The 22,606-nt window shown below is 36.6% G+C and overlaps 1 protein-coding gene across 10 annotated transcripts in view; it reads right to left on the reverse strand.

The window, feature by feature from the left end:
• The window catches only part of ABI3BP (ABI family member 3 binding protein), a 291,620-nt gene that overhangs the window by 95,793 nt on the left and 173,221 nt on the right, over positions 1-22,606 (reverse strand). For 2 of the 10 annotated variants that reach the window (XM_013973792.2, XM_018059917.1), the window contains exons 21-37: positions 21,764-21,805; positions 20,869-20,916; positions 20,120-20,200; positions 19,466-19,513; positions 18,170-18,238; positions 17,187-17,234; positions 15,659-15,718; positions 14,584-14,679; positions 13,217-13,249; positions 12,337-12,423; positions 11,332-11,391; positions 9,052-9,111; positions 6,306-6,365; positions 5,428-5,514; positions 4,096-4,155; positions 3,194-3,277; positions 98-157 (exon numbers count right to left, since the gene is read on the reverse strand). The exons of 5 other annotated variants lie outside the window; for them this stretch is intronic. In XM_013973792.2, the coding sequence (XP_013829246.2) occupies positions 98-157; positions 3,194-3,277; positions 4,096-4,155; positions 5,428-5,514; positions 6,306-6,365; positions 9,052-9,111; positions 11,332-11,391; positions 12,337-12,423; positions 13,217-13,249; positions 14,584-14,679; positions 15,659-15,718; positions 17,187-17,234; positions 18,170-18,238; positions 19,466-19,513; positions 20,120-20,200; positions 20,869-20,916; positions 21,764-21,805 (1,083 nt within the window). The remainder of the gene's footprint in view (positions 1-97; positions 158-3,193; positions 3,278-4,095; positions 4,156-5,427; positions 5,515-6,305; positions 6,366-9,051; positions 9,112-11,331; positions 11,392-12,336; positions 12,424-13,216; positions 13,250-14,583; positions 14,680-15,658; positions 15,719-17,186; positions 17,235-18,169; positions 18,239-19,465; positions 19,514-20,119; positions 20,201-20,868; positions 20,917-21,763; positions 21,806-22,606) is intronic. 3 more of the 10 variants (XM_013974409.2, XM_013974439.2, XM_013974524.2) reach the window with 3 other exon arrangements.

The raw sequence follows: 22,606 nt of genomic DNA on the forward strand, positions 1-22,606 counted from the left end.
TAGCTTTATGAGGCAAAAGAACCTGTAGCTGTGATGTTGATGGAATGAGTCTGACAATGAGAAGCAAACGCACTTACTGAGGATCACGTGTTATTACCTTTTGTTGTTACCCAAGCATCAGTTCTGAATGTAACAGGTTCTAAGTCTGCAGTAGGAACTGACCAAAAGTATTAAAAAATAAACCAAATGATTGTTTTAAATAAAAGGAAACTTAAAACATTTACTGCAAAAAGGATCTTACTAGTGTAACAAGACAAGTTTTAAAAACTCTTAAACTAGAAGGGTAAACAATCGGTTTTCTAATAATTGGCCGTACCTAAGTCAGGTACCTATTCCCTTATTCCTCCTTTTATTATCTGATTCTAAATTAATAAGCCAGCATAGGATGTTTGGGTATTGGTAAGGACCTATCTTTGGGAAGGGACTGAGGCCTCAGCATGATGAATCAGGTTGGGTATCTCTCCATGTTAAGCAAAGAAAGAACATGTCTTCATGAACAAAGAGGAACTTGTTGATACTTGATCAAATCTCAATGGCTTTATCAGGTGCCTAAAGATCTTCACCTTGGGAGTCTGACATGGACCAACCAAGATTTAGAAAAGCTTTGAGTACCACCTTGAAATCAGATATCCTTTGTATTATATTACAGTTAGACTTTGTCCTTTGGTTGGTCTCTACTTATATCCACTCTTTCTGATTTTATTCGTTTCCATCTTTCTACTCATCTATGTCCCACAATGATTTCAAGGCTCCACTTTCTTTCTTTATTTATTTTGGGCACATTCCAGCTTTTATTGTCAATGCTCCTGAACTATTGTTATCCCACAAAATCAGCAATACTGAGAAAATCTTTTTCTTTGTCCAGTAGAGAAGAAACAGTGACTGCTTGGAAACTTTCAAAACCAGAGTAAATTTTGGAATAACTAAAATAAATTTTTATATAATTTTTCAATCCACATAAATCTTTTATTAACCTCTCTGTAAACCACAGAGGAAAATAGCTGAGGCTTTTAATATTCCCCACAATCAGATTTCAACCTTCAGCTCACAGTGTAATCGCTGTTTTCCACAATCACAAGTCCCTAAATTTCATTTGTAACAAGAATGAGATAGTTACACATCAACAGTGCACAATCTAAATCTGATGAGTAAAAGTGCTTTGCCTGACCTATTTGGTGTTTGAAAATGGGATATTTTACTGAAAAAACTAAAACTTTGGAAACACCCTAAAAAAATTGGAAAGTCTAAAAACAGTCTGCATGGCAATAATTAGCAAAACTAAGTCATAGCTGAACCGTGTGGATGTGGAAGGAATTTTCCTGTTTGCCCCAGTCTGGAAGGAATTTTCCTGTTTGCCCCAGTCTCTACTCCTCTATAGCATCTCATTTTCAGTTCTTTTTGCTCGTTTACAATATACACTTGGTCATTACAGACATTCGAATTTTCCCATCATGTACTGTTTTACTTTCTTGTCTTTGACCCTCCTTTCTGCTGTTCTTTTTTCCTCTCTAATGAATGCTTTCTTAAAACAAAAAGGTTACCTCTTGTTTTTACTTTTTCTATTTTAATTATTTATTAAATTGTACATATAACTTTTATAATCATTAGTAAATGCATATGATTCATGCATTTTTTCCTAATTTGCTATTTTCATAATAAAAAGAACAGTAAGAAAACATTTATAGATAATATATAATATATATAAACAAATATAATATGGATAATATAAATGATAGAAACTGACATGAAAAACTTTATAACATTGACTATATATGTATTTAAAATTATTTATAATATATACATATTATGTGGGAGACCTGGGTTCAATCCCTGGGTCAGAAAGATCCCCTGGAAAAGGAAATGCCAACCCTCTCCAGTATTCTTGCCTGGAGAATTCCATGGACAGAGGAGCCTGGCAGGCTATAGTCCATGGGGTCTCAAAGAGTTGGACATGACTGAGTGACTTCACTTTCTTTCTTTCATAATATACACATATAATAATTGCTACTATATATACATATATATCAATATATGATTGTTAAGCTCAAGGCAAGAAGTATCATCACTTTTTATATTTTTGCAGAGAAGAATGCATTTAAATAAAAAATTAATATCAAAATGAGAAATTTATATTAAACATACTTTAAAAATTCCAAATATTTGGAAATTAAATGTTCACTTAAAAATGATGGCTGTATCTAAGAAGCCATAACAAGGAAAAGTAGAAAACATTTTTAACAGAATAAAAATGAAAAGAGAATTTATCAGAATTTGTTCCATGTAGCTGAAGCTGCTCAGTGCAACTAAATACAATGTGGAAAGCTGAATAAGGTATGAAATAAAATATTGGACCCTAGCATAAAATTTTGTGAAACTGGAACAAAATCTGTACTTTAGTTAATAATATTGCATCACATATTAATTTCCTGTTTTTTTTAAAACAACATAGTATCATAGTATTTCTTTATATTCTCAGAATTGGATTAGAAGTTTCAAGCCTCAAATGTTTTTAGATCACAAAACAATAAGCACTCTAGACTTTAAGCAGTAACCTAGTAGTAATACTAGATTCCAGAGTAAATGGAGCTATATCAAAGTTTTAAGTGAATATAAATCAGAAATATAGCATTATGTTTATACTTAGTCAAATAAGTAAGGCTTCATTCTTTCTAAACTTATCTTTCCCTGCCCCGAAGATTTATATACCTAGCACATCTTGTTGATAGCACACAAATATCAATCATATATTTTCATAGATGTGTATATTGCCAGCTTCTATTTTATTTACCAAGGAAAGGCTTTTGTTTTTAACTGTCTTGCAGGTTTTAGGATTAAAACACCTCTTCCACATCTGATACAATAGCACATTTGGAGGCTACTGAAGGCACTTAATGTTTATCAATTTGAACTGAATATGCCTAATTTTTCTAGAGAAGCTTTATTTTCAAAAGATAAGTGGAAGTTAATAAAGTGTACAGCAACAGAGATCTTTACAGAGGAAGTATGAGGCAGTCGGCTGCCCTACAAATCTCCCCCTACTGTGCTTTTCTCGCCATCTCTACAGTAGGAACTGCAACTCAATATGAGTTGTATCTTTAGTCTCTGGGGGCATACCGGTTACTCCCAACAACTAAGATTACCCGTCACCCTGTTGGGTTAGGTTGTTGGAACTCTAAGCCAGGAAAACTTTTACCTGGTTTGGACTCAGGTGCTTCAGCACTTGGTGTGGTTTTTGGTCTGGGATGTGGATGAATTGTCTGTTGTGATGTTTTAGAAGCTGAAGGAAGAAATTCTTGGGTTATTACATAACAACATTACCCAGGGTTCTGGAACCTATGGGAAGCAAAAACATGACTCTAGATTTTCTACATCTTATTTGATATTATTAGATATTTACCTTTTTAGTTTGAGATTTTTGTCATATACATAAATTCCTTTTGTATCTTCTTTTATCACAGAAGATTTTTTGAAGACAAAAATCAATTTTAATATAAGAAATAAAGATTAGTAATTATAATCAAACTCTCATAGAGCAGTATGCTTGGGCAACAAAAAGGTTAAGGACTGTTGCTAAATTTCAATAGATAATGAAGGACAGTCAAACTAAATGTGAGCTTTATAATTTAATATTGCAATCTCTGGTACATTTTCTATGCAACTATTAAAATAAGAACACATTACTACCTAAATAGAAACAAAACAACAAAATACTAAGGAAATGGAAAAAGGGTAGAAATGTAGATGTACAAGTACGGATCCTCTCGGCCCTGTGAGAGTAGTTGTTGATGGCTTTATCTGTCTAGACAAGAAACAGATCTGTGATGTGTTTGAAAATCGGTTTTTACCACAAGCACTGCTTGAACAAAACACAGAATGACACAATTTCAAACAGGTTACCCAGCAAATATCTTAAAGTAGGCTCACCTATGGCTAATTCTATTAAAAACAACTGATAATTTAAGAGTTTTCATAATTTTAAGAAGAATGTAGATAAATGGCCACAAAGAATAAAACTACTGTCACGTGGAGCAAGATGAAACTCTGAGCCCAACAATAAGCAGGATAAGGCTTGTTGAAAACACAGTGTGTCATTACCTAATGTTGTTCCGGGGGCCTCTGTTCTAAGAGTGACAGGTTCAAGCGTTGTAGCAGGAACTGACCAAAAAATAATACAGTAAAGCAAAGAGATTTAAAAATATATGAAAAGTTAGAATATTTGCACCCCAACAAGATTTGCTTGTATATCATTCCTTCCACAAACAAACAAAAATAACAAAGAGCAGATGACTGTTCTTTGGCCAAGCAATAGTTACGGTCAGTCTTAGGCTTAGCCTTAAACTATCTTGAGTCAACGTGAAATTCTCCTAGGTTTTAACTAATGGATTCTAACCAATCTGGAAAACTCTGCACTGGAAAATATTTTCAGGCATTTACCTAATACACAATGAGACAAAAAAAAAAAAAACAAAAAACCTGTACTTCAATGGAAGCTGAAAAGGAGCATGTCCTATGTTTAGGTTAACATGGATATAATAGATAGTGTGTACATTTGAAGTAGATATAAAAATTAATCATGGAAGTGGATGGTGTTGGTCCTGCCAAGAGCTCAGCTATGGAAAGAGTCAGAGATCTCTGTTCAAATCATGACACATAAAAGAGCAGGATAAAGTGGTCACTCAGTCTGTAATATTCAGTAGAGCATCTTTCTGGCCTAAGCCCGGAAAAAAGTGGAAATCAAAGACTATTGACATCTTTCAAATCTAAGCTCCTGAATCAAGTTCTCAAAATCCTCTTTCAATTGGCTGGATGGATCCAGCCTAATGTAGCATCATCAGTAGCCATGTTTGGACCACTAAGAAGTAGGACAGTCTGTTCTAGACAACTCCCCACCCCACCTCCACCACATGCCTGGTCCTTCTGTCTTGGCTCATGTTTCCCTCCATATATACAAATCCTGTAGTGGGCCCAAACCTTAAGGGCCAAGGGCCAAGTCCAGTCTACCTTGATTTTCTCCTTTGTCTCATGAAAATTTATGCTCAACTTTACCGTTTTAGAAGTAAAATAAGTCTCCCACAGGTTGCATATCACCCACAGTTGCTAATATTGATCCAGGAATTTGCAAGCTACTTTCAATTTGTTTATTTATGTGAATGAAATATATTGGCTTTGCTAAGGAAGTTTTATCTTTAAGATCTGAGTGGAATTTTATAGTAAAAAAACTTACTAAATGCATATCAAAGATGACTCTCACATAGAATTGGTATTCTGGCACCAACTGTGTCTTACACAGTCATGTTCTCCTTGACACCTGGTAGAGGAAATATTACTAATGCTATCTCATAACTTCACACTTAGAGTAAGAGTTTTGGGTCCCCACTGGGACAGCCTACTAGGGCTCACCCTTAAACCAACAAATTGCACATTTACCCAGTTTTGTCTGAGGTACTTGAGGGCCTCGTGTGGTTTTAGGTCTGGGACGTAGACGACGAGGTCTTTGTGATGTTTTGGTAGTAGCTAAAGAAAGAAAAGACTTGTTATTCTATATCTTATGGCTCTGGGTACTGAGGAGAGGTTTTGCCAAAACCTGTTGGATTTTTAAAAGTTCTATGAAACTGTAGTCTAAAACTTTCACTCTTTTTATGCCAACGCATCATTGAGGGTCAAGTTACTTATTCAAGGCATGAAAATTAGCATTGTAATCAGATACTCACATTAGTCCCTCTCTGAGGGAAAAACCGAGAAGAAAGACTCAATTCTGGTGCAAGGGAAGGGGAGGTTAGGGTCACACTAAGGAAAAGGTTTACAATTAAAATTTCAGATTTGGAAAACTTCCTATTTGTCAAATTGGTAATAAAACACAGCATTACTTAAAACATCAACAAAGAAGCAAACATACCATACAAATAGTTTTTTTAAAAAAAAATCTAGAAATGTAGAAGATGTGCAAAGAAACTTAAGAATAGTTGTTATTGCTCATCAGCCTGGAGAAAAAAGAGATCCAAATTTGTTTGCAACTCAGCTTTAACAGAGAACACTGCTCAACAAAGCACAAATCAATGTGATAATTTCAGATGCTCCACATGGCAGGTAGATCTCTTGAACTAAGCACACGCCTGCTCTCATAAAAACAACAGGACACTTCTTTAAGGAGGCTACAGCACTCTTCAGATGAAGGAAGTGATTGAATTGCAGTGGAGGATGATGATGTCATTTTGTGAAAGAAGAAGAGCACGTGATGGGGATGGAGGCTGAAAGGACCGCACAAGGAGCAACACCACCACCGGGGAACTGCACAGCGTCATTACCTAGCGTGGTCCCAGATGTCTCCGTTGCAAAAGTAACAGGTTCAAGGTCTGTAACAGGAACTGAAGTAATAAACAAGAGAGGTTTGTGGTTTTTTAAAAATAAAGTATGAATAGCTACAACATGCATGCCAAAATGAATCTTGTCAATGTAATACTATCTCTAGAATAGTTTTTAAAATTTCTGAATGAAGGGTGTTATGGACTGAATGGTATCCCCTCAAGATTCATATGTTGAGGTCCTAAATCCCAGTGTGACTAGGTTTGGAGTTAGGGCCTTTAAAGCTGCAGTTAAGCTTAAATGAGGTCTTAAGAATGGGACCAGAAGCCAGAAGGACTGCTGTCCGTATAAGAAGAGGGAGAGACGCAGGGAAACCTTCACACACAGAGACGGCCACATGAAGACACAAGAAAGGAGAAAGGCTCTGGGATATATTAAACCCACTGATGCCTTGACCTTAGACTTCCAGCCTCAAGAGCTGCTGTCTAAGCCACCCAGTCTGTGGTTTTTTGTTATGGCAGCCCCAGCAGACTAACAGAAAGGGAAATCAATTGTTGTGCTCACACTTGGCCAAACTGTAGTTAGGGACTTCTTCATCTCATGAGATAGCCATTACCTTTGGTCTCTGTTTAGCAGCACAAGAGGGAAACAGTTCTTGTAATTAGTGCTTGATTATCTGCATCTGCTCTGGTAGACTTTAGGACATTCTTAGGTATTTAGTAAATATGTTTCTGCTAAGCTGCTGCTAAATTGCATCAGTTGTGTCCGACTCTGTGCGATCCCATAGACGGCACCCAACAGGCTCCTCCGTCCCTGGGATTCTCCAGGCAAGAATACTGGAGTGGGTTGCCATTTCCTTCTCCAATAAAATATGTTTCTAACAACCCTCAAAAAGCATGTGAAAAACTAACCTGTACTTTTGTGTATGCTGAATAAAGAAACTGTCTATGTTATCAAATTATGGTTGCAGAAAAAGTTCCTAAATAACCAAGAAACCATTACACAAATAGCCCAAAATGGCTTTGATAATATTGCTGAGAACTCAGTTCTGGAAAGATCTTGTGACTTCTGTCCAAAGAAGAAGACTAGATAAGGGGAAGCCGCTTAGCCCATGGATCCAGTGAAGCACCTGTCCACTCTCAGCACAGGGAAAACTATCCAAGTGTGGAAAGAAGAGATATTATGATGCTCATTAAGAACAATACTAGTCTTAGCCGGCCTCACATGGTGTTCAAGTGCATCATCCCCAACAAAAATGCTTTATTTGTCACATAGAGAAAGCAGGATCTTTGCTCCCTCTGGTTGCCTCTATGCATATCCTTTTTTCCATCTTTGTTCACTCTCACTTACCCACTGTGCAAATTCTAATGTGACGTCAAGACCCAAACTCCTTCTCTGCTCTACTGAAGCCCACGTTGATTTTTAACTTTTTAAAGGTCTGCCATGCAAGTATGTGATGAAAGAATTTGGGTTCCCTCCACCAACAACTAGGGAAGAACTACAGATGCAAAGTACCCATTTTGGATTACACACTGCCCATTAAAATAGCCTCACTATAACAAATCTATACTTAATGTTTGTGTACCTAAGAAAAATCTTGAATTTGCAAAAACACTCTGCACTGTTCTCATTCTCTAGGATGTTCACATAGGAAAAATGCTTGTGCTTAACCAGCTTGCAGACTGAGAAGCAAACCTCTTACTACCCAGACTTGGAGAGAAGATTATGTATCTTTCAAACCAGAACCCCTCGCCAGCTCTGAAGGCACCAGGACTCTTCATGGTTTACTTACTAGGAGGTAAACAGGTTTCCATTTTCAATCAGTGTCAGGCTACCACACTCCTTAAGTCAAGAACCCTTTTGTTTTGCTTTTGTCTGGTATAACCTCCACTGTATCTGGACATGAAGTAGTTTTAAGCTTGTACTGTGAATGATGTGTCTATTGGGATGTTTTGGGAAGTAGAAAAAGATAAACTTGGTACTTTAAAGCTTATGCTTCTGAAAATCACAGGTTTTTTAAAAAACCTTCAAGTTTTCCAAAGCTTGATAGATTTTCTTCAGTTTCAAGAAATGGATCTGTCTAGGGTGAAAAATTTGCCCTGACTATGTGTATATCTTCCTTTGTTATTGATGATACTTTGGGGAAAAAGCTGATACATAAAATGAAGGTAATAATTCAGATAGTCAAGATATGTATTTTTATCACATTCTCCTAGATTGCATTAAAAAGATTGAGTCATTTCTAAACTATGTTGGAGAGTAAGGGGGAGTCAGATTCAACTTAAGGATGAGGCTTACTATTTAAACTTATTAGCCTTGATCATGTTACCTGGTAGACAATTCACTACAAACATATCACACAAATGTTAAAACAATAACAACAACAAAACAAGCAGGTAAAAAAGGCAGGTGTACAAAGGATATATAAAGGAACTTCTGTGTTACAACCTGGTTAGCATAGATCAGGATCAGACACTCTAATAAATACATGAAATTTACCTTAACAGAGAACTCTGGTTGAGCTAAAGACATAAACTGGTATGAAGAAAATTTTAAATATGTTACAGGACAGGAAAGTATTCCAAACTAGATCCAGGCATGGCTCTCTTTAGAACCAGAGGTAACTTGTTTTATGCATGTTTTTATCACAAGATAAAGAATGTAACTAAATGGCAACAGAGTGGAATGAGCAGAAGTTTGACAATGAGTAGGGAAAGCTCTTGCTAAAGGTCAGAAAGTGGCATTTACCGAATGCTGTCTCCGGAGCCTCTTTTATAGGAGTAACTGGTTCAAAGACTATAGCAGGAACTGACCAAAAATAACAATAAAAAAGAAATGTTAAACATTTATACAGTCTCACAGGGATATGATTTATCTGCACTCAGTTCATTTCAGTCACTCTGTTGAGTCCGACTCTTTGTGATCACATGGACTGTACCATGCCAGGCCTCCCTGTACATCACCAACTCCCGGAGTTCAGCCAAACTCATGTCCGTTGAGTCGGTGATGTCATCCAACCATCTCATCCTCTGTTGTCCCCTTCTTCTCCTGCCTTCAATCTGTCCCAGCACTCAGGTACCAGTTTATCACTCAGGAAGGTTTGCCTTTGTAATCAGATAACTGTCCCTGAAAAGTGCCTGTGAAATTTCTCATTCTGTGGTGATCCCAGTCTAGGTACCAAAGTAGACCATACCCATCTTGCTAAAACTGATCTTTGGAAAGAAAGCACAAGCTTTGCCTACCTGGAGTACTTAAGAGAGCAAGATAAAGGGCAGCCATTCAGTCTGTGGCTTAGCTGTATCCTTTTGTCATGTGCCTGGGGAAAGCCTCCCATACTGATTATTCCTACATGAAACTCAAACTCCTAAGCCCAGCAGTGAAAAACCCTTTCAACTGCCCCTATGAGCCCATTAAGTATAACAGCAGCTTCAGTATAATGTTCTGATCAGCACTTAGAAGCCTGACAAAGAAGCCTCTGTCTCCTCTCACTGGTCTCTACACATCCTGCTTTCTGAACCTCTTCATTCCCTGTTCCCTAGTTATCCAAATCTGTAACAGTTTTGAGTGTTCAAGGCCTTCTTCACTACTCTGGTCCACTCTGATTGTTTCTTTAAATTACACATTGACAAACTATGGCCCATAGGCCAAATCTTGCCCATAGCTTGCTTTCATACAGCCAGTTTCCATTTTTAAGTGGTTGTAAGAAAAAGGAAAATAGATATCAGAGACTACCGGGGCCACAAAGCCCCCAGTATTTACTAAGTTGTTCTTTATAGAAAATACTATCAACTCCTGCCTGGATCTGTACTATGACGTATACAAGCTAGACAGTTACCAAGAAATAATCTATTTGCCCAAGTATATGTTTGTTGCACAGCTGTTTCAGTCCACTACACACATTCAATATATAAAGGATGAATAGCATCGAATGATAAGCCAATGAAACAGACATTTAGAGAGAAGATTCTAATTCACAAAGAGGAAGGGATTCAGCTACCACCTAAGACCCATCCAGCTATGCTCCGCTTGCCTACTGTGGGGTAAAAGCGGCTGCTGATCCCAACTTGCCCCTTCACTTTCTCTAGACTCCACAGGGATGGGCTCCAGGATTCCTCAACCAGAATTTACACATTTCCCTGAGTCCTGAGGTACTTCAGGACTCAGTGTGGTTTTAGATTTGGGATGGGGATGATGAATTCATTGAGGCACTTTGGGAAATAAAGGAAGAAAACTTCAGGTTAATAGAGTGGTTTGAGTTTCAGAAGCTATGGATAGGATTATACTTGCTGTAATTTCTTGAGTTTCAGGAAATTTTTCTTTTGACTTTGAAATATTTGTCACTATTTTGATTATTGCCTCTATTTATCAATTATATTACTATAAAAACAAAAATCACATAGAAATATTCATTGATATATCAAGGAGATCCTCAAAAGTGATTTCTAAATGAAAAAAAAGTTCCAAAAACCTACTGTATTATGGTGATGGTGGGAGAGGGGTAGGGTGACTTTATACTAATGATGGGACACATAATTTCAATTTACTGGCCTTGGGTATATTTTCTATTTCACTCCTTACTGAAAAAAAGACCATATCATTGCCTAAAATGACAACACAAAATCACACAGGTCATAAAAACGTAAAAATTTAGATCTGGGCAAGAATTACATCACACCATAACAGTTGTGACAATGTACTTGCTTGGATCAAGGACAGACACCCCACTTGCAACCCCACTGATCGTGTTTGAAACTCAGTAACACACAATGTGTTTAAAAGGTTACATGGGGATGAGATGCTACAAATTCAAACCCATTGCCTTAAGTATATATATACTAAGCTAAGTTCATACTTGACTGTCTCAGTAACAAATGAATTGTTTTAAGACTCTAATATATTAAGAAATAATTGAATGACAATAGAGAATGACAAGAGTCTTGTGAAGCAGGAGAAGCTGAGGTTATGATGGTGATGAAATGGGCTTCAAATGAGCAGAAGCAGATGCTGATGGACATAGTGGATCATTACCTACTATTGTTCCTGGAGCTTCGGTCCTAAGACTGACTGGTTCAGGGATTGTGGTAGGAACTGATCAAAAATAATAAAAGAAATCAAAGAGATTTTTGTGAATGCATGAAATGTCAGAAAGTTAATCTTTTACCAGTAAAAACAATGCTTTGAAGTGGGGAGAGGGAGGGAAAGGATGGATTACACAGAAAGTTAACATAAAAGGCAGGAGTTATAGGGGTGGGAGGTGAGAGGTGGAGGCAATGTGGAATAGGGGGTCACACCAGGGTCTGTCCACCACACACAGAACAGACAGCCAAAAAGATGCTGATACCCCCTAAGAGACTAAGTCCTTAATGAAAACAGTGGCATTTAATAAACAAAGGAACAACCTCTCAGCTCGTGATACCATGTTAAATTAGGTTATCTTCAATTCTAAGAACAGAAAATCATGGTCCTGTGTAGAAATAGGGATCCCTGAAGCCCACAGGATCAAATTTAAGCTCTCAAGTAGACATCCTAGTCCCCTTTAGTTCATTCTATGGATACAGTCAAGGGAATGTATGAATAAGTCACCTTCTATCTGGTCACCAGCTTCATTCAGCACATTTCCTGTTTTCAGCCTTTGTCTCCTCAACCTTCCACTCATCCAAATTCTGTTCTGCTGTTTCCCCTAATTATTCTGGATCTCTTTCTGTTCCAAATATTTACATTTCCAGCATACAGCATTTGTACTATTTGAGAAATTATTTTATATTTGTATACACACTGCCTTATGTTATTTTCTATCTTTTTATGCAGGAACAGCTTTTGTTTACAAAATAATTGGGAAATAAAACAGAATTACTACTTCTGATGTGTCTCACAGTTGCTAATACGGTTACCAGGACGTGGAAGGGATTAATAATAAGAGTAGCTTCCACTCTTCAGAGATGTGTAAGACATGTACCAATTATGTGCAAAGAATTCAGGGTTCCAACTGGGATAGAATGTTTGGACTCCTTAAACCAGAAATCACATATTTACCCAGTTTAGTCTGAGGTGCTTCTGGATGGGGCGTGGCTTTAGGTTTGGGACGTGGAACACGGGGTCTCTTTGTTGTTGTTGTTGGAGCTGAAGGAAGAAAATCTAGGATTAATATAGTGCTGATGGCTCCATTAACCCTGAATAGAATGATATAACCAGGTTCTAGGCTTTCTAAAATTTACCAGTTTCTTGGAGTGGAGAAAACTTTGTTACTTTAGTTTGAAATTTTCTCCTTTAACAGAATAACAGGTTTTCTTTTATAACTGAGAATTCCCTAGAGATTAAAAATTATATAACAGTTATGTTTAAGAAATGAAGATGAGGAATTATCATTTCCTTGAAACCATCTCTGATGAGAAATCTTGCTAAACTGTGATGGTTTGCAAGAAGTTCAAACCATCCTGTACTATCCTCTTATAATTTAAAACAAGTAGGTTTGGGCAAGTTTTCCACTTGATAATTTATTAGAATAATGACACAAAATTAGATGAAACATTAATAAAATAAAACAAAAATCATGTAAATCTTGAACTATAGAAAGTAAAATGCTTAAAGAAACTTCATGGTATAATTATTGACACTCTGTTGGTGGTCTAAATAAAGGCTACATGGAAAATCACATTTGGACCCCAGTTCTAACAAACAGCACAGTGTAAACAGAGATTCAGATTGATGTGATGCAATTACAAGCTGGGAGATGGAGTCAATAGCTGTCTCAAAGCTTATACACATTAATGTTAGAAAGAAGGCCTTTTCTAGTTTAAGGTGAATACAGCAATAAGATGATGACAAATTATGACATCATCATCTCTTTAGCACCACAGATAAGTATGAAATTGAGTAAAGAAAACACATCCTGAAGGGTATAAAGGATCATTACCTAAAGATGTCCCAGGAGTAATAGGTTCAAAGTCTGTAGCAAGAAATGATCAAAATAATAATAATAAAAGAAACGTTAAATGCATAAGAAAAGTCACCAAGCTCTCTTGAAAATGAACTTTACTAGAGTAGCATCGGTTCTACTGCCAGAAAGCAAAATTTTTAAAGTTCTGAGGTGAGGGTACAAAGGTACATGATGTTATAAAATCTTCATATAGTTACCTACAAGTGTTGCTTTTATATTACCTTACAATACAGTAGAAGACTCTGCTTAGAGAAATCTTTAGGTGTCTGTCTAACAACAATATGGTTAGCAATTATGAGAAAATAATGTGAAAGTATAATTTTAAACACTATATATTGGAAAACAAACAATTAGAATCTATGTCATGATAGATGCAATTGTTGATATATTGGTAATGAATAATCAAAATAGGCAAGGCTCTTTTTTGTTGAAAGTCTACTTTGGAAAAAGGCCAAGACCTCTGTCCAAACAAAGGCCTATAAAAGAACAAGATACAAGGGTCATTCAGTCTGAAAAACATGTCAGTGCATCTCTCTGCTATCAGGACAGAAAAGAGCTGACCCAGGGAGGATAGGAGCGTATCCTGCGGTTAAGTAGCTCAAATCCAGTCACTGAAGTCAGGCATTCAAGGTCCTCTTCATGGACCCACTAAAAAGTAGCATCGCTGTCCACAGTTTCTGAGCACCAGCCAAGTAAACATTGCTTTCCTCCTTTCTCACAATCAAGTTCTCCTGTAAGTCCTATCTTTCTGTTGTCACCCACAAATATGGTACCTTCTTTCTTCTGTTTATGGCATTCCTCCCCATTCCTCCAACAAATCTACAAACTATACACATTTCAAGGTCCACATTACACTCATCAGCCCATGGATCTTTCACTTCTCCAAGAATAAACTGTGTCTAACAGTTGATAAAACTCAGTAAGTAAGTTGCTTTGCCCATATTCCTTTCTACCCATTTATGAACAATTTCACACAAGAGCAGCATCCTCACTCAATGAAACCAAGTCATTTGTATTTCCTAAACTATTCCTCACAATGCTAACGTGGTGGTTCATAAAATAAGAGTTTAACTGGATTAAATAGGTTAGATAATCAACTAGGTAAGTTTTTGCTGAGCCAGAGTCAAAGAGAAAATGTAATTGAATGGTGAGAGAAACAAATGAAATACAAGGTACCAAGAAGGTCCTAAGAAGTATGAGGAAGTAACTCATCCTGACTAGAATATTTGTAACTTGGACACCATCCTGAAGGATCCCAGGGTTACTAGGCAGCAAATAATTACACTCCTACCACAATACCACATCTAACAGGGGTCCATAGGCACCAGGAACCACATATTTACCTAGTTTGGTCTGAGGTGTCTCGGGTCTTGGCGTGGTTTTATGTTTGGGACGTGGACGTGGGCGACGTTTTCTTGGTTTTTGTGATGTTTTTGGAGCTGAAGAAAAGAAACTGGTTAATGCTGTCTTATGACTTCAGAGAAAAAGGATTATTCATGGCTGTAGGTTTTCTAAAATTGTGCTAGATTTTCTTGAGTCTTGAGAAATTTGGTTTGAGACTGGTTTCAAACCAGTATCTCTGGTTTGAAATTTTTTCATCTACACGCAAAAAAACTTGTGGGGGTGTCTGCTGACAGTTCTTTTGAGAAAGAACATATAACCTTATTTTAATTATCTGAAAACTTTACTATTATTGCTGGTACCAAATTTTTAAAAAGGACTCTGATCCAAGGGAAATCAGAAGTATAACTTTCTATATCACATTAAAGAGGGGTCCAGACTCTCCTGCTTTGTGTTATATTTAGAAATTAGTTGGTTTAGAAATTAATTTGGATTATACTTAGAAATTACTTGGTTTAGGCATATATACCATATCTTAAAACAACTTTCCATTGCTGGCCATAGAATTACATCTGATGTTTATAAGGCATGCATGGTCAGTCATGTTCGACTCTTTGTGACACCATGGACTGAAACCTGCCAGACTCCTCTGCCCAGGCAAGAATATTGGAGTGGGTGCCATTTCCTTCTCCAGGGGATCCTCCCGACTCAGGGACTGAACCCGTGTATCCTGCATCTGCTGCATTGGCAGGCAAATTCTTTACCACTGAGCCACCTGGGAAGCCCTGTTTATAGGGAAGAGACTCCTAACTGTAGGAATCCAGCAGAACCACAGGCTTTGTAAAGTTTTAGGAAAGCTGGATAATATGGGTGATAGCTTCATACAGACTTATATTCTAACCAAGTGACCTATTTTAAACATCTTCAATACATTCAAAGTGAAGAATATAGTTGAGTGACAAAAGAGGATGATGAAAGAATCTTGTGAAAGAGAAAACTCTTTGACCAAGATGATAATGGAATAGAGTGGGCAATGAGCAGAAATGTTCTTGCTTAAAAGATACAAAAGATCATTACCTAATGTTGTCCGAGGAGCCTCAGTTCTCAGAGTTACAGGTTCAATGTCTGTGGCAGGAACTGACCAAAAGCAATTCAATAAACAATGGAGATTTAAGAAATGTGGGAAAAGAAAGAAAATTATCTTGAAAATGAATCCTTTTAAACCTATAATGTTTAAAAAGAATTTATGAAAAACAGTATTTTTTCTGTAATAACTAGCTGAACTCTGGTACCCATTTATCTCACAAATAACTGTACCCCTTTACACTTTGTTTCTCTATGAGGCCAATGAAAAGTGTTTTTTGTGGGGGGTTTAATTATATGATTACAGTTATACTGGAAACTTGGCTCCAAAAAATCTTTTGTCTGATACAAAATTTTTAAATTACTTATTTTTAAATTGTGTATTTTTAAATTACTCTTAAAAATCATTATGAAAACTTGGGTTAGTATTTGACAGTTTTCACCACCATTATTAAACTTTTTTTGAGAAATAGTGGCAGCAGTGAGAATTTTTAAAAATGTTCTTAATCAGTCTGTTTATTGGATATCTGTGACACATAGGCAAAAGATAAGCTTATGCCTTTTCTCCACAATAAAGGTGATACTCTTTCTTGCAACTTGTCCTTATTTATCCTTTTATTTCAAATGGATACTTGGGAGATAACTATTCAAGTGAGGAACAGAGATGATTAATAAAGTCTGGAAAGTAATAACTTTTTGTCTGAATAAACACGGTTCCTATAATTCTATAATATTCTGTAATGATTGAATTGTGCATCAAAACAAAACTTAGATTTATGACTCCTTAGTTTTAAATTAGTGTCTCTATTTTAAATTAAGTCCAGAAAATTAAATGTAAAATCAAAAATATCTTATCACCAACTCTCTGTAACACAGCATAGAGTAATCTTAAGCCACATCTGAAAACATTTTCTGAACTAATGGAAAACATGGTATCCAGAAGTGAAGGAAACGGAGGACTACAAGGCAAAACAATATTCAAAGCTGATATCCCTCAAACAAAAAAGGAAAATTCCTGTTTTGTTTGGAATTCAACACCACAAGATGAACTTATCAAGAGAAAGCTCCAGCTACAATGGAACAGTATGAAATCACAAAAGAAAGGACTTCCGCAAGAAAGAGATGATTACGTATTCTTTTTCAAGCCCCAATCAGCTTTTTCATTGCTTCTCTCCCACATCATAAATTATACACATATAAAAGCAGAGATTTCAACAACGTCCTGGTTTGAAGGATGCACAGAGAGAGCATCTGTGACTCTTGGCAACATCAAGTGCTGCAAGCAATCGATCTCTGAAGGTGATCAAAGAACAGTTCACATTCAGGAGTAACAAGCTGAGCTGCAGATGTAATACCTAATGATATGAAAAAGTTTCCTGTCGAAAATAGCAAACAATTTTAGGGAATGAATGAAAATGTGGATGAATGACCACTGTTTACACAAGACACTACAGAGAGTGACAGAGATGAGAGGGGTGAGCTCAGAGAAACAATGACCAAAAGGGAAGACATCCATCGTTACCTATGCTTGTGGATGGCACTTCGGTCTCAGATGTAACAGGCTCAAAAACTGCACCATAAAAAAATAAACAGATATAAGTAACAAAAGTAAGGAAAAGAAGACTTTTAGGTTCTCACTAATCCTTAATTCATAGGATACAGAAACTGGTTTTATTCTAAGTTGATATAAATTGCCTTCTTGGTGGACTTATTTATTATGATAGATGTTCTCTTAGTAACATCTCTACTAACTGGAATCTTAGGAGAAAACTTCAATTGAAAAACAATTGAATTTTTAGAACTGTTACAGAGTATCTTTTTATTTGGTAGAAAATCAATTAATAGGTACCATTTAAAATATAAGGTATTTTAGAGAAAGTCAATCTCCATGTGATTGTAAAGGAGGAACACAGGATCAGCCTCCCTAGTGGCTGCTGCAGAAACCACTCTCGAAAATGTTCCACATAAAGAAAAACAAGCTTTCATTACAAAAACAAACTGAGAAAACAAAGCCTGAAAATGCTTTGAGAAAAATGGAATCTGTTAGATAATCAGATGTAAAATTTTGTCTGTTGTTTAGTCACTAAGTCATAGAGTCCTATTCTTTTGCAACCTCACGGACTGTAGCCTGCCAGGCTCCTCTGTCCAGAGGATTTCGCAGACAAGAATACTGGAGTGGGTTGGTATTTCCTTTTCCAGTGGATCTTCCCAACCCAGGGATTGAACCCAAGTCTCTTCCTTGGCAAGTGGATTCTTTACCACTGAGCCACTGAGGAAGCCCAGACAATCTGTTATAAATTTTACTAATTTCCCAAACATTGCTTTGTTCATTTAACATATGAAATGAACAAAGTAGCCACATCAGTGTGGCTACTTTGAAAAGAATGAACAAAGAAATCATGATATTAGGTTTCTATGCTTTACAACATGACAAATTGTAAGCATTCTCAGCAACATCCCCAAAGAGAAAACATCTTAAGTCAAAGCATTGGAAATTATGTTTACCGGATGTAGGTGGTGGCGTATCTGGCTTTGCTGTGGGTTTAGAAAGTAAATGCTTTGCTGGTTTTGAGTCTGAAGAGAAAAGGGCCATAATTAGAGTCATGGCAGAGCTGTGAATGTGATCAATGTTACACACTGTTTTCCTAGTACTGAAAGTAGGGATTACCCAGGCTGGATTTGAGGTACATCTGGTCTACATGTAGTTTTAGGCCTTTTGTGTCATTTTGATGCTTAAGAGAAAGGTATTAAAAATTAGCATAATGGTTATAATTAAGGACATGTCATAATTAAGGACACATGCTCAAGCAAAGAGATTATATAAATTTAGTGACTATACAACAAAATTAATTTCTGGGGTGGAAAGGGTGAGAAATGTGTCCATTCTTACTAATTCTTCTGAAACCAAAAAGTCTTCAGGAAATGTTCAAAATATGTCTTTCAGCAAAAGTAAGAAGAACTACAATTACTTTTTTCGTATAAGTAATTTTTAAAATGACAAGTATAATCATTATGTTTCTTAATTGATAGTTTTTTTTTTCAGTATAAAAACAATAACGTAGAAATTTGAAACTTGCTTAGTAGGAAACCAGGAAAATAATCCATAAATACTTGAAATTATACACAGTGTTACATGGTTATTTCTGGAATTTTCTAAAGTGAGTCCGTGACAAATTTATTGTGAATGCTGAGAAATTATAATAATTATAATCAAACAACACTAGGACTGAAAACAGTAAAATCAACTTGAGACTTCTAATATTCTCAAGTTATAAAGACTATACTACTTTTTTCTTGGACCCAAGACCAAGAAAAATGCATGTGTCTTTGGTTACCAGAACATACTAAAAAAAAGTTCTTAGAAGAAATAGAAAAGCTGAAGAAGCCATTCTTTCATGCAGCTTTCTGAAAGGGATAAAGTCTTACAAGTTCAACGAATAAAGCAATGAAATGGTATGCACGACACTGGAATAAAACATTGCCATTTGCCAAGTCCAGGATGAGCACAGAAGTCCCTGAGGAAGAGTAGATGGTTTTCTCAACACGAGGACACATGATGGAAGGACAGAGGGTTTGTAGAAAACCAGGAAGTTGTGACCAAAACCACAGACCTTCCTTGAAAAGGCACACAGCATTCTTTTAGAAGTCTCCTATCTTCAGGCTCTTCAGACCCAAATAGGAAAGGGGAGGGAACACATGGAACAAAACTGTGACACAGTGCAGAACTTCAGTCACGCCTGGGTGGAGGGCAGGAAAAGAAAAGCAACAACCCAGAAAGGAATTGGGGGAGAGCAAAATTACCGATTGTGGGCACCAGGGGTTCCGGTGGTACCACCGCAGGTTCCAGAGCTACAGAGGCAAAAAACCGAAAATACTAATTATGTCAAGAAGCGGCATCTCGAGAAGGAAACATGACTCTTCCATCTTTACTTAAACTGGGTACTTTTTCTAAGTGTAATTTTCCTTTCTATTTCTCCCGTTTGCCCCTCTTCTCCCTATTGCTTTCCGACGCCTAATCTGCCATGAATATACATCTCATACAATATTTTTCTGGTGCCCTACTTTAATGATCCACTTAGAAGCCCAACTTATTGCTCTGTATACTCAATAACTACAAATAAAAATATAAATGTATTCATAAAATGTGAATGTAGAAAGTACAGATGCTTAAATATAAAAATAAATTACACTGATTCCTGCAGCCCAGCTATTTAGGTGGCGAGTGAATGACAGTTGCTCAGTCATATCTGACTTGTGACCCCATGGATTTTATAGCCTGGACTATATTCCATGGACTATATAGCCTGCCAGGCTCCTCTCTCCATGGAATTCTCCAGGCAAGAATACTGGGATGGGCTGCCATTCCCATCTCCATTTAGGTGTAGATAACTACTATGTCAGAAACCACCATATTCCATTTTTTGTGTTAACTGGAACCCTGAATGACACATTTACCCGGTTTGGACTTGGGCACATGTGGACTAGGTGTGGTTTTAGGGCGGCGACGACGACCTGGCCGTTTGGTCTTTGGTGGAGCTGAAGAAAGAAAATCAGCTGGTTAATATATGAACAGTGACCCTACAAACTGACCATCAATACTATGGGCATCTTAGAAGCATATTTAAGCCCTCTGATTTATTGCAGACATGTATCCTTCTGTTTTTCATTATCTACCCAGTTGAATGAGGTCTTGAAAAATGAGTTGTGGGATTTCTTTTTTTTTTTTTTTGCCAAATATTAATAAATAACTCCAAGAGAGCTCTCTCTTTTTCTCTTTTGACTTGAGAAACTAAGAACTTTACACAGCTTGGAGAAGACAATCTCATAAAATTTTTCAAGATATATTATGTTCAACTGGAATATGAGAAAAGTTACTTTTATTAATAGAAGCTTCTAGGAATAAAAACTAAAATTTATTTGGCCTAAGAGTCAAAACAAAACTTTTTCACTTAGCGTTTAAAAATCTGCAAATCAGTAACACGTGTAAAATGGATTTGAATTCAGAAATTATTTCAAGTTAGGCAAGTTTTTAAGAACAAGATATAGTTTTTGAACTACAAGAATTAAAAATTTCCCCCCAAAGAATAGTGAACTCTCACACACAAGTGAACATTAATGAACAAATCCATTACTGTGAGCCTGTTTAATAAAGATGCCAGCAGTCAGGAAGAGAGGAAACAAAGGTAGGTCACTCACTGCATTACCTAATGTTGTTGTTGAAGATTTAGTTTCCAGCGTTCCAGGTTCTAAGACTGCATGAAAAATGACCAAGAAGGAATCAAAATCAAAGGAAAAATGATGAACTTTATTAAAATATGAAAAATGATTAGTTTTTCAGTACTAAGCTGAGCAAACATACATGATGAAGCTTTTATTCATATAAGAAATTGCTTTTCTATGTAAATAGATTACTGTGTTTTTTGACAAAATGAACAAAAATACAGCTGGTCATTTAAGTTTGGAAAGAGAAAGTGGAAAAAAAAGAAAGCATGACTCTCATTTGGAAGATGTGAATGCAATAAAGTAACCAACAGCTCATATTATGAAGGAAAATGCGGGTAATTCGGTAAGATGGCACCAGCAGAACAGTTTTGCTCTCTTGAAGAAAAAAAGCTATAAAGATTGGGGGTGAGTTTTTCTCTTTCTCTTACTTAATAAATTTCCTAGTGAACTATCAGGATATTGAGAGCTGAAAAGACCATAATGCTTTTAAAGAAAATCTACAAATGTTCAAGTTTTGAAAGCAAAAAACAAACAAACAAAAAAAAACCACCTCTAAAAATGAAAGCATAAATATGTCCTGGGGAAGCCATGGTCCTCTGTGGGGAATAATGAGGTTAAAACAAGCTCAGGACACAGTCCTCAGATATAAGAAGGGACAAAAAGGAATGTGGCAAGTCAGAATCAGTATGGCTGTCTCAGAGCTTCTGCTTAGTCAAGGCAGCAGAGAGCTTATCTTCTGGCAGAAAGCTGAGAGCAAGATCTGAAGGACAACGAAGAAATAATTTTTTAAAAAATCTAAAGCTAAGGACGAACTTGGACATAGTAAGTGTGAAAGTAAGTGAATTCTTTTTCACTCACTAGAGGAAACTTCATTACCTATTGGCGGCTGTGACGGTAGGAGAATCTCAGGTTCTGGGGCTGCAATAAAAGCAAACATTATCAAGGGAGACGCTGACAGCACCATCTAAGGTAGAAATGAAAGGTCCTTTACCATAACACGTGTCCTCTCAGTGGAAAGCCATCAGGTTCTATTGGCTTACAAAATAAAACTCCATCACCCCACAGCCTCTACACAAACTACAACAGAAGAAAGAATTGAGAATTCTAATTTTTCTTGTTGATCTTTATCTACTTTCTCCACTACAGTTCCTAGTGCCTGAGGAGATATTACTTTAAAAGGAGGTCAGTGTAGCCTTTCAGAGGTCATTCACCTGCCGTTTTATTTTCTTCAGGACAGCCAGATGGGAAATGGCAACAGATCCATCAGACCTGTAACCATATCTGAGCTCTGTTAGTTTTGGATCATTTTCAGCCTGACTGGAGCTGATATTGGTTCACCAAAAAAACAGGAATTGAACTTACAGTCTAAAAAGGGCCACAGGTGTTCATATGGTATTCATCATATTTACTACTACTTATTGCTGGTGAACAAATTGATTTACACGTGAAACTTATTCCATTTAAATTAGCAAATCAGCAGAAGTTAGAAAGTAGTCTCCACATTTCATGAAATGCTGAATAAATTCATTAATAATATTATCTAAATATTCTGACAGATAAACTCTCCAAGGCCATTCAGATTGGCAGTAAGTAAATGCTGAATATAAAGAAAGCTGAGTGCTGAAGAAATGATGCTTTTAAACTGAGGTGTTGGACAAGATGAGAGTTCCTGGGATTGCAAGGAGATCCAACCAGTCCATCCTAAAGAAAATCAGTCCT

This window comes from Capra hircus, chromosome 1 (assembly GCF_001704415.2).
Source record: "Capra hircus breed San Clemente chromosome 1, ASM170441v1, whole genome shotgun sequence".
NCBI classification, from domain to species: Eukaryota; Metazoa; Chordata; class Mammalia; order Artiodactyla; family Bovidae; genus Capra; species Capra hircus.